The 13,370-nt window shown below is 31.4% G+C and overlaps 1 protein-coding gene across 2 annotated transcripts in view; it reads left to right on the forward strand.

Annotated features, from left to right (window-relative positions):
• LOC142329687 (uncharacterized) overlaps positions 1 to 13,370 on the forward strand; it is a 564,803-nt gene that overhangs the window by 519,610 nt on the left and 31,823 nt on the right. For both annotated transcript variants that reach the window (XM_075374386.1, XM_075374387.1), the window contains exon 3: positions 3,264 to 3,398. In XM_075374386.1, the coding sequence (XP_075230501.1) occupies positions 3,264 to 3,398 (135 nt within the window). The remainder of the gene's footprint in view (positions 1 to 3,263; positions 3,399 to 13,370) is intronic.

The raw sequence follows: 13,370 nt of genomic DNA on the forward strand, positions 1-13,370 counted from the left end.
GGAGGCTAAACAGAAAAAGAAAGAAAGCTTAAAAATTGTAAAAGACATCCGCGTCTTTGTATTGGCTAAATACTTAACCGGAAGTTTTTAATGTTCTTAAAACCAGGGGGTTTCTTGATTTCCCAATGACTAACAGTTTTTTTTTTTCAGTTTCAGTCATATTCAAACTCAGAAGAACAGTAAGCCTTACTTTTGAATGCATTCCGCTGACACATTTTTCTCCTTTAAATATAAATGTTTTGTCCGGAATTAATTTATAAAATAAGGCCGTTTAATTAGCATTAAATATATCTTCTCATTTATAACTCGATTTTATTAATGGCCATTTTTCACCCACCCAATTGCTAATATTATTATTATCTACGTTGCCTTCTTCAACGCTAATTTTTGAAAAACGGTTTGGTGTCTATTTTGAAATCGGTTCAGCCAACCACCGCTACAAACAAACCCTTTGTATCCTAGCTGGTAATCAAATTTTTCCATCTTAATTTTCAAAATAGGCTGGCTCATTTATGGGAACGTTTTCACTCCTCTTCACTTTGAACCATGTAATAACAGTTTCGTCCAAATCATTTTTTTCACATAGTCTTACCTTCTTTACCTGAGAATGATTTTTTTGAAAGCTATCCTTAACTTACCACGGTTCTTCCAAATCGTCGATACAGTGGAAGTAAAAAGCCCGTAAGTTTTACACATGTCAGAATTAGATCGCCCGTTTTATAATTCCTCAATAATTATTAATTTGTTACAAACGGAACAATTTTTCTTTTAATACCCAATATTACTTCTGTACCGTTAAAATTTATCAAAAATACCACAACATGCTTGCACAAAATACACTGTTTCAGTTCGAATTAAACACACGAATGTACTGTACAAAACAGCAACAAACCCATTTAAAAATCAGCTATCTGAACTCGACTGTAAAATTGCTTACCCTTTCCATCGACATACTACTTGTATAAACTTCACGATGGTGGTGGAAGGGAATTTCCCTGAATCCAGAAAAAAAGTCAATAAAATTTTGTACATGGCTTACTACTACATCTGGTTTTTAATTGTTATTACCAGCTTTCACTTATTGTGAAGAGTTCATTGCCTCCCTTGTCCAAGAGTAATTGAACAACGTTGTTATAACATTCAATATTACAAACATACAGTACTAATGATTTTGACATTTAATTTCTGTACCATATTTTGAAATCATTCACATTTATAATTACTCAGTGAACAAATTTTTTATTTGAAAGAAAATAATTTCCTCGTTATAACCACCTTCTAACTTTGTTATTAGCTCGTTAAAACAAAATTGACTATAATAATATAGAAAACCAACCATTTTTTTTTTTTCTTTAACCGGACTTTCTTGCAAACGATTCCACTGTATATATTCCTTTTATTATGTTAGTACATTACTTTTTACTAAATCCACCGTTCCCATAATTTTTTCATCGAGATTCTTGTGAAAAACTATAAAACGTTTTTATGAAACGAAAAATTACTTGGTTTACATAGACTTTTTAAATTATTTTATTTTTTTATAATGTTATGATATCTGTATTATTAATTACTGGTTTGTTATAATAGTACATAATTATAACTTATATGCTGTGATATCGTTCCGTCAGTTAAATTACTTCATGTAGAAATGAAAAAGAGAAAAATTAGTTAGAAACTCTTGGGTATGAACCACATCATTACTATATGTGCTGAATTATTATCAATTCCACATTATTGAACTGGAGTTAATTTCATTCGATAATAATCTTTATGAAATATATTAATTTTGTAAATTTAATATTTAAAAAAAAAATACTAAAATGTTTGCCTTTTCAAATGATATAATTTCCATAAAAGCAGCATCTTTGATTTGCATGCCTATATTTTTATTTTTATATATTTTATATTTTTATTTGCAACTATATCTTTAACAAGCATAAAAATTAATATTAAAGCATAATAAAAGACACTTAACGTAACCAAAACATAATAAATTTATGAAAACTGCATTAAAATTATATTTTTGATATCTTTTAATATTTTTTTTGTTTTAATTTTGATTTTTTTATGTCGGCGCCGTTGATAGAGAACATTTTATTTTAAATGAAGACTTAAGAAGTGTGGGGTCAGTTGACAAAGGACAGATGGACTTACAGACTGATCCTGGACCTCCTGGATGTTCAGGAGTGACTAATGATCCTGGAGTTCAGGATCATTAGTCCAGTTGGCTGAATTACAAACACGGGAAACTGGGGTACGAATTAACCCAGTTCCTTACCGGTCACGGGAGTTTCAAAGCTACCTGTGCGCGCGGACGTTGAGACCCTCTGTTGAATGCGACTATCGCATTCCGCAGTCTTTAATCTCCTTCTGCAAGAGAAAGACACCTCAGATCACACGGTGTTCGTTTGCGATAGGTTTCTGCAGCATACGGAAGCATCCAGTAAAAAATTCGGCGTAGCTTTTCCCCATATAACTTCATGGGAACTATGTTGTGAACCCAACGGGCTGGCACACGGTGTCCATTATATTGGTTATGATTATCCATACGAAGATGGTGGAAGAAGTGCAGGGTAAATATATTCCTTTCAGTCTTCCTTGGGGCTGTACTCATATCAAATCAGGTCCGATCCCAAGGTGATATAACAAAAAAAAAAAACCTTAGGAAGTGAGAATTTGATGAAGAATTGTAAAACATTATTTTTTTGTGTTTGTAAGAGTAAATCAATGACTATAAAAATCATTAAATTAAACCAGGATCCTTGCAATTACATTTTTAATTATAATTTAAAAATTTACAATAAACAATAAGCATCGAGAAATCCTCATTGTAGTGAGAAGAAATTCCTGAAAAATCATAGTACTGAACTTGTAAAATAACAGAAGTTCAGTTCTAAAGTGGTTTCAATAACTAATATTTATAATAACAATTTTTTATATAATTAGAGGCTGACTCGCAATATCAATGCTTGATAGTAAATATGTGAAAAATTCCATACTGACTGGAACTCGAACCCGGTATCTCCGGATTTTATCCTAAGACGTTACCATTTCCTTACAGATACCGAATTAATAATAATTTTTTTTCTTCTAATATAGATAAGTACTATTTTTTAACAACTTTTTAGCCTTCGATCATTGATCCAGAAAAAATGAGATACACCAATTTTGCATATTTTAAAACAATTTTTTAACAAATAAAACGACTGCCTGGCCGTTTTGATTGTTTAAATACAGCCTAATATATTTATTTTTTTTTGCAGGGGAAGGCAGCGGCGGCCTGGTCGGAGAGAGAAAGACGATCCTCCGTTCCGGAGTGTTCGGTTGCCCATCATCATCATCATCATCACCGGGTTAAAGTCTCCGACAACCACCGAAAATGGACCCGCAGAAATAGGGTAAGTAAAGAAAATTGCTATAAACTTTTAAATACGTTAAATATTATTAAAAAAGTAAGAAAGAGATTATTAGAAAAATTAATATAAAAATCGTATAATTACTTTTTATTGTAGTATTAGATGTTTTTTTATTTGATCTACTTAAACAAATCATCTTAAAAAGGTTTCAGTGAAATATCAGTAAATAATACTACTGATTTAAATCAGAATAAATAATGCTAATTAAATCTGTTGTTCTTTATTAAAATTTTTATTTTTTTTAACTTTTTTTTTTTACAATTTTCGTTTAAAATCAATTTAGTTAATCTTGATTGAAATATGGATGAATAAAAGCAAAATATTTAATGATTTTATCCCACTCTATGTTCTGCTTATCCAACCATCAACATCACGCCCAGTCAAATCAATTAACTTTTGTTGAATTTGTAAAATCCATCCTCTGTAACACTCTGGAATCCATCCTCACTTTATCCAATAAAATGGTTCAGTTTTATACATTTGATAACTGTATATAATCTGATCTCTTCAATGCTTTGTTTCTGGTTTAAGTGGTAGATTATTTTTTATTTTACACTTTTATTGTTGACGGTTTTTTTTGAAAATGAATGTTATTATTTTTATTTATTTTTTTTAAAAATCTGTTTAAAACCGAAATAAAATTAAATATCATAGTCGATTTAGACCGACCGACAAAAACATTTCTACAGCATACAACCAAAATACGTAAAAATATTACTTACAAAAAATTTCCCAATATCTCTACCCATTGAGTTTTTGAAAGTTAAAGCAAGGAAAATTTCTTATTCACAGGGAACTTTGAAAAAATGGGAATCTTCATAATAACTTCTAAAGTTCTATAAAAAAGGGGTGTTCTCCAAACTTTTACAAAGGTTGTTATAATGTGTGTTCAAGCAATTAATTCCAAAGTTAAAAAGTTTGTTATTGGACGTAATTCTGAAAGTAATACCAAATAAAACGTTACTACGGGGCGTTTTAACGTGTTTTACAACCTCGATTTTTTCCGTTTTTGCAAATTTAATTGCCCTGAAAACTAAAAAATTAATTGTAAAATAACTTCACCGCCGTTTTTCAAGTAAAGTTTTTCTTTAATATCAAGTATTACATGTCCACCTTTCAATTTAAAAAAAAATGTTTCATTCAATATTGCGGATCCAAGATACTAGACAATATTTCAAACACACCATAAATTAGAAATTTTTTAACTAAGTCGATCCCCACCTTTATTTACCTCCTACGTTTGAAGTATGAAACCGTTTTCATACATTAATACGATCCTCTATATTAAATATATACACTTCATCAGATGAACTGGGTCTGACGACTTTTATTGTTGTATAGAGGATGTTGCTCTGGTGGTCGTATTTCAAGTGTTTCAGATAACATCTATGTATGGTTTTTAAAAGAAAAATTAATTTTCTACATATATTATTCATGTATATATTTTTTTCATCAGTTACCCAGCACTCAATTATTAGAGCGTAACGTAATGTAATCTTCAAAAGAAAATTATTCTGAAGACAGGGTAAAAAATACGTATACACGCATTTTAATTACAATTAACTAATACCGTGTAAATTTTAAAATTACAAATATTAATCCACTTAGGTTAGTTGCTATAGCAACTAACCTAAAAATAATAGGTTAGTTGCTATAGAAACTAACCTAACCTATTATTTTTATTATAAATATTTTCTTATTATAATTTTTTTTTTTTTATAATATAACCTTCTATTTATAAAAAAAAAATTATAAAACAGGAAAATTTTAGATTTAAACTTCAAGTTAAATTAAAACTCCGTACTACATCACATAAATAAAGTATAGCACAAAACAAATCATACTTTCACGATCATAGTAAATCATCCGTCCACTACTAATACATCACTTACACCTAAAGAAATGAATTAACTCCAATCCCCAAGAAAAATTGGGTCAGAGCAACTCGTAAATAGTCTCTGCTACTCAAAACTGTTACATTTCGCTAACCCCGATAATAATGAGATCACAAATGCTAAAAACATACCGTACTTTTAAATTAATGAAAATAATATGTATTAATAATTCCAAACTCAAGGAACATGTTACCTGGCAGTGTCCGCCTAGATGCACTACAATAGAACCTAGAACCCAGCAAATCCAGCCAAAAAGAGAGAACCAGTTAAATTTTAAGCCACAAATCCGAAGGTCCACGAGATATAAGTTGCTCGGTGAAGTTCACGCTGAGGATCTCTCAGCAAAGCCAATGTCATGTCTAACAGTGGAAACCCTTTCAGGAACAGAAGCCTGCTCCCGTGCCTACACGGTAATCAAGAGTGCAAAGCCCAAACGAGAGACCCACTTCTCCAGCAGCATTGTTTACCAAAGAGGCACCAGAAAATCTCATCCATATAACGTACTCCATCCCTATCTTACATCCACTTATTGCAATCCCGCTTGATTAACACACACAAAACGAGCTATAAATTGTTCACAACCCAGAAAATACAAGAGTACGAAATTTTGAGTGCAGTCGAAGAGCGGACCGTTTACAGTTCCAAGTCAATACCCTAGTGGATCCGGATTTCACAAAAAGGAACAGAAGACGTCAAACAAATATCCTTTACGTCTTTTCACGAAATCTATATCTAATCCTCCTGTAACATTCTATGAACATCAGTAAAACGAATGTACACCACACGCACGCTCACTTAACATCAATCCAAACATTTTCCCATCACTCACATCCAACACTTAACACCCACACGTTCACATATTATTAATTCAAACAAAATTTTCCGATTCATTTCATCCACCAAATCATAGTCTCTATGCATTATCATCCATCAAAACCCATACGATAAAACAACTTTTCCCAACAACAAGTAAACTTTTCCTAAAACAAGTTCCCAAGACCCGTAATAAATTGTATACCAAATAACAATATACAATAACCCAGCCGAAAAATTACAGTCTCTTTTTCCACTGTTATCTATGTTACAGTAACCCTCTTCTTCTTAGATCCTCGCTACTACACTCCTTCCATTCATCCTATGCTTCTTTATCTGCAGTCCGTTTCACCTCTCTTTGTAATTCTCTCAACCCAACTCTAGTTCGTTTACTAACCATTAAATCCACTGTCAACTCTTCACATACCACACGCCTTCTAACTTACAATTTTAAAGTCCTCACCACTCCCAACAAATAGAACCAGTGGAAATATTTTACATCCAAATATTGTACTCTATTCTCATACTGCAACAGCTGTCTATATGCATCACCACATCCCTCCACACAAAGAGGACAGGAGCAGAAGGAGGAGTTAACAAGTAAACTAGTCATCTCATGGTTATCCACAGAATACCTCAGCTTTACACTACTCGCTCACGCAGTCATCCTCCACAACAACATGGTCACTTCTACTCTACATCAAGATTCGATCTGTCATCAACGAAAAATACATCTGCATATACCTTCCTAGTCTGGTCCCAAATCCAAGAAAATGTATGATAGCGTAGGCAAAGTCTATCTCCACAAACATTTCTTCAAACCGCAAAATAAACCACCTATCTTGCAAGTAAGTCCAATTTACTTTTCATTATCACCCGTTTCGACGAAGTTCACAAAATCCAGCTAACCACCACGCCCAATGAAATTCAACTTTATATCAAAAAGACACTGAAACTACATTCCTACTTTCGCGCACACTCTATAACAACTCACATCATTCACTTTACCACATCCTCTCATAACCCAATGTGACACTCAGATATCCGCTCTCCAATTCCCACCAAGCACTCTTTTCTGAGAAAATTCACCACTCATCATCACCCTCAGCTGAGGCATCAAAACTCACCCCTTCCATCTCCACAGCCAAGACTATACGCGAAAATCATCGAGAAATTTTACTTCTTTGTGTGTTTGTTTTCAAGCTCTAGCCGTTCATAATAACTCTAGTTTTTCAAATCGTAAAGATCATCACGCACCCGCGGCCATTGCAATCGGGGATATGTACATATCCAAAAACTACGCCAAAACCACTTTTCGAGCAAATAATTTATTTTTCTCAAACTGCTGTGAGAACAGCCTCAACAACCACAGATTCCACACAAATTTAATTTGGGTTTTCGTTTTGCTACAAGTGATAATGCCCAACATATAGTGCATTAAATGAAACAATAAGATGGAAAAAAGTACCAGGAAAAGAGAGTTAGAGAAATAGCCAGTCTCTTGGCATTGAGACATGTTCACAAAATGAAAGCCATAGCGTTTCATTTTTTGCTAAAAGATGATGATCCTACAGTCTTACCTTTATCATTCGACGTACACAAAAATTACCTGTTACTTTAGGTATATTACCTGTTTCTGAACCTGTAATAAAATAACTCAGTTTTATACATTCGATAACTGTATATAATCTGATCTCTTCAATGTTTTATTTCTGGTTTAAGTTGTAGATAATTTTTTTATTTTACACTCTCTTTTGTTGATGGTTTTTTTAAAAAAATGAATGTTATTATTTTTACTTATTTTATTTAAATCTGTATAAAACCGAAATAGCATTAAAATTCATAGTCGATTTTGACCGACCGACATAAAAAGTATTAGGCATACAACCAAAATACGTAAAAATATTACTTACAAAAAATTTCTCCGTATTTCTACCCATTGAGTTTTTGAAAGTTAAAGTAAGGAAAATTTCTTATTCAGAAAGAACTTTGAAAAAAGAGTAAGGCTTAGAATCTTCATAATAACTTCTGAAGTTCTATAAAAAAGGGCTGTTCTCCAAACTTTTACAAAGGTTGTTATTATGTGTGTTCAAGCCATTAATTCCAAAGTTAAAAAGTTTTTATTGGACGTAATTCTGAAAGTAATACAAATAAAACGTTACTACGAGGCGTTTTAACGTGTTTTACAACCTCGATTTTTTTCCGTTTTTGCAAATTTAATTGCCCTGGAAACTAAGAAATTAATTGTAAAATAGTTTCATCACCGTTTTTCTAGTAAAGTTTTTTATTAATATCAAATATTACATGTCCACTTTTCAATTTAAAAAAAATGTTTCATTCAATATGGCGGATCCAAGATACTAGACAATATTTCAAACACACCATAAATTAGAAATTTACTAAGTCGATCCCCACCTTTATTTACCTCCTACGTTTGAAGTATCCCCTACGTTTGAAGTATGAAACCGTTTTCATACATTAATACGATCCTCTATATTAAATTTATACACTTCATCAGATGAACTAGTTGCTATAGCAACTAACCTAATATTTCGTTAAAAATTTATTTTTACATACTTGGATATTTTCCCCATTAGCTGATGTTATAAAAAACTTTGCCTGAACTGTTCTGTTTGTTTTGTTTAATTTTGGTCTTTGTCTCTTGACAAGCACCAAGTTAATGTATTTTAAGATAAAGTTTTTTTGCCTTTTTTCTTTCAGATTAAAATTTTATGAAGTCATTCATTTTAAAAATACTACATCACAATGATTTTGTGATATGTTTTCTTCAGATCGGGGATACACTGACAACGTTTTGAGAGAATATTTGAAAAGTCAAATATTAGAAACTGTTTAAAAATGATTAAATTAAACCTCAAAGTCAGAAGAATACGGGGAAGCTTGTTCAAATTCTAATAAAAAATTACATAAAAGGGGAGAATATGACGTAAACAAAAAGTTACCTTTATCCGGAGTTTGCAAATATTTCTTTTCCATTTACTGGCCTTGTATTCGCTTCCTTGCTTTACTAGGTAAAACTAACTCTACAGAGGTAGAAAAACAAGCAGAAATATCAATTTTTACTTCTTTGTTTGAAGTAAAAGAATTTTTGTGATCGCAAAAAATTTCGATTTTCGATTTCAACAGAGATATGCATTTTGACCATCCCTGAATCCATTTTGACTAGTTTTGGCATGATGTCTGTAGGTACATACATACGTACGTATCTCGCAAAACTCAAAAACGATTAGCCATAGGATGTTGAAATTTTGGATTTTGTAATATCTAGTTGTGCACCCCTTTGTTTTTTTTTTGCAATCGACTGATCAAAAGTGTACAAAAAAGACCAAAATCCAAAAAATTTGGTTAAATAAGCCCTAATTGAGAACTTTTCAACCATATATCATAAGTGGTACTTGTTTTCATTGGTTCCAGTTTTTTTTTTCCTTTAAATTCCCCCAAGACGACCAGCCCACGCTAAAAAGCTTACAAAGTCGCCTCAGGGTTTCATGGCAGCGCAGTCTGCCCTTCCTAGCTCGTCCGAACTCTGACATCCCATCGGCGTTTTTTCCCATTGGTTCCAGAGTTAGAGCCTAATAAAATTTTAATTAATGAAATCAGTTATAAAAAATATTTTACAATTAATAATAATCCAATATAAAAAAATAAAAATGAAAAAATATCAGAAGTTATTAAAAAAAAAAATGTTATGTACTTTTCATTTTAAAAATGTGTATGTGTAATGTAATAGGCGTAAAAGAAAGTCATGTGGTGTCCACATCAGATTTTTTCTGTAACAAACTGAACTACCTCTGTTGTAATTAATTTTTAGCAAAACACTAATAAAGCACAGCAAGGCAGTATAACTTCAAACTTAAACTAACAATACAGCTGAGCTAGGCCTAATCTCATTGGTAAATGTGGAGAAATCTTGTTTTGATCCCAGTTCGACTATGGAGATTATACTTTATTGATCCCAATCAAAAGTTTTACTTTAAAAATACTGCGTGAGATATTATGTTTTGATTATTTTTATTACGCTCATAATTATTATAGAGCTTTTCAATTTGTATCTATTGTCATGTATAACTCAGTATTGACCAAAAGTGGAGATGGATTTTTGAAATCAGAGATACCATTTTTGAAATCATACACTTCAAATAGCAAATTGGAAAAGAGAACTACTAAATAATAGAAACTAAATCTAGCTGTCGTAAACGCTCAAACACCAACCACTCAACTCCCAAACGAAAGTAAGGCTAAAATTTCCGCCTATAACAGCCAATAAACTGAAAATCGGTATTTAAGTTAGGTTAGTTGTTATGGCAACTAACCTAACTTAAATAGCCATAAAAAATAAAAAATGCAAAATTATCTAAAACAGAAAACATAAATTCAAAGTAAACATAAATTTCACTCAATATAACAAAAAAACTAATTCAGCTCCAAACAATCTACACACCAGCAAATTAATAAAAATAAAATAAAAAACACACAACATAATTAAAAACGTTTTTTAAGATCACTATTTCGAAATTTTGAAAACTTAAAAATACAAAAAAAATTTTTTATTTCGTAGAAAATTATGAATTTCATCCCGAAATTTTATTTTAGTAGAATATTTCACGAATCTCTTTTATAAAACATAAAATGATATAGATTGAACAATTTTTTTTCAGATATATTTTACACAAACTATTTCTTTTATTTTAATATTGTCGCGTGTTCGCGGCTCGATCAGGATATTGAGAGAATGACAATTAAAAATGTTTATATAATTAAAATTTATTATTTTAAGAGCATAAATAAAATAAGACAAATCGATAACAATAATAATAAACGATATTAATAAACAAATAATAATAGTAATCACAACCACAAAAATATTAATAATAATAAACAGTGATTACATACATTAGAGAATTTAAAGTAATTATCAGGATTTATTTACAGGTAGTTAAATATTGAAAACCAGAATTCAGTCCCATTGATAAAAGACATTAGCATGACTGCTAGTCTTAACACTTTTAACCACTAGTATTGTATTAACAACAGTAGTACAGTAGGTAAGAGAAGTATAAAGTTCTTTCCCAACAAATACCTTCGCTGTTCATAAATAATACTACCCTAATAATTTAGATATGAATTTAGTGCATTATTTTTTCACTAATTGTCTAACAGTAACTCACCGAACCACTTCTTGTTTTCCTGTATTGGAATTACTTGTGACGTCACCTTAATCGCGTCGAACTTGTAGTCACTAGAAATTCGCTCCTTCACTAACCTCCTAACAGAATACTTTCACTTCAAATTCACATAATCCTAGCTTAGAACTCCCTCGCAGAACTCTATCGTAGCACTCTGTCGCAGACTGTAGTCAATTGGTCTTCCCCGGAGTATTTATACTCCTATCCTCTTTACATGCAGGATCAGACTCGATTCGAAGCATGAGAATGATCATCCGTCATCACATTTTTCCATGAGATTCCTACCCTGGTCCGGTAACCCCTTTTCATTGAACAACATCTGTTTAGGTGTGTCAGCGGGGATATTACTAAGGACAATTGTTATTAAACGGACCTGTTTGCTTTACTAAAAGGGTTTCTTTCAGCCCCTTTCTGTATTCCTCCCATCATTATATTTTCTACTAATTTCTTCTTAATTGGCAGGAATCCGTTATTCAGGTCCGTTATACCGGTTTAGTTGCAATGCACTTGATGACTCCCCCAGTTCTGATTTTTTAAATATTGATCCATAACCGTAACGATAATGATATGAATCATTCATAATGATATGAATAATATGTTGCTATCTAAAATGACAGTTATTTTTAAGAATAACATGCATCTCATTCATGAAATACAGGAAAATTACTTAGCAGAAAGTAATCTTCATTTTCTTTTCTATTAATCCGAATATAGTATTGTTTATCAGCATTCAAGCTTACAGAAATGTAAGTGATATTTATCTAATAAAAAAAACGAATAATGTTCACCACTAAAGGGTTTGACTGTAAACTGAGAGAAAACAACTGTGCCTCTCATAAATATCAGGTGATTTATATGTGTCACAGCCTTAAAGAATACTGGGACAGATAGTATAAAGAAACTACTTTCTGTAATAGAACAACGCGTTAAGTGTATCGTTTCAATTCAGTAGCGAAACTGTTTACGTTTCAATGTGTATAAATCACAATTAAATAATTACAATTTGTTAGTAAAAAAATAATTTTTGAGATCAAACGTAGCTCGAATATTAGTTCTGTAATGTTTTTGTTTGTGTAATTACATTTTTAAAAAGCAGTAAAACAGTTCGGGAATATTAAAATGGAATACCAAAACCTCAAAAAATCATATTAGTGTGTATATTTAATGGGCATAAGGTACACGTAATGCTGGTATTTTTATATTCACTAGAAAAAAAGCGATTGATTTACTGATAAAGGATTTTTCAAATACTTACTTATGCGACCGCCTACGCGAACCACTTGAGTACTATCTTTTAAACCAATCCGAAGGTACAATTTATTAACAGGTCTACTGTATAATAAACTTTAGTAGAAAAGATCTATTGCCATTATTATATTGTTTATATAATATTGGCAACAGTACAGACAACCTGTACTGCTTCTATTAAGGTTTTCTGCTTGTACATTGCTATGACCTTAAAACATTAATAACGTATAAACCCCCTCCCCCTCATCATCACCATTCATGTATAAACCCCCTCAGTTCTGTTTCTTTTTTTAACCCATTCCACTTCTTCAACCCCATTTCACTTTTTATATATACATATACACTCAAATACTTCATTCTGTAGCTACGTAATAAAAATATGTAAAGGTCGTTTTAATGCCAGTATTAATGGTAACCGTATTATTGCAGTGATGTCTTTAATATTATATACCCCAAAAATATCCCATCTTAAAACGGTAGCTTTTACTGTTAATTTAATTTTTACCGATAGTTTATTTTGAAACGGTCTCGTGAATAAATTGTTAATTGTAAATTTACAATACTAGTAGTATGGCAGTAAAATATTTAGTAGCACGTCGGTTGAAAATTCCCTTTGTTTCAGAAAAATCCACGCTGAATCTTTGAAGTCGTTTCATGGTAGTTTTTCTTTCTTTGAATCATAGCTCTAGTGTTATCCCACAAAAAAGGAAAGTTTGCTAATTAGCCAAAAAATGGATTATAAGTTTTTTTCACTTCTCGATGTTTCATGATCCAGGGATCCCAAAAATAAA

The sequence above is a fragment of the Lycorma delicatula genome, chromosome 9 (assembly GCF_047948215.1).
Source record: "Lycorma delicatula isolate Av1 chromosome 9, ASM4794821v1, whole genome shotgun sequence".
NCBI lineage: Eukaryota > Metazoa > Arthropoda > Insecta > Hemiptera > Fulgoridae > Lycorma > Lycorma delicatula.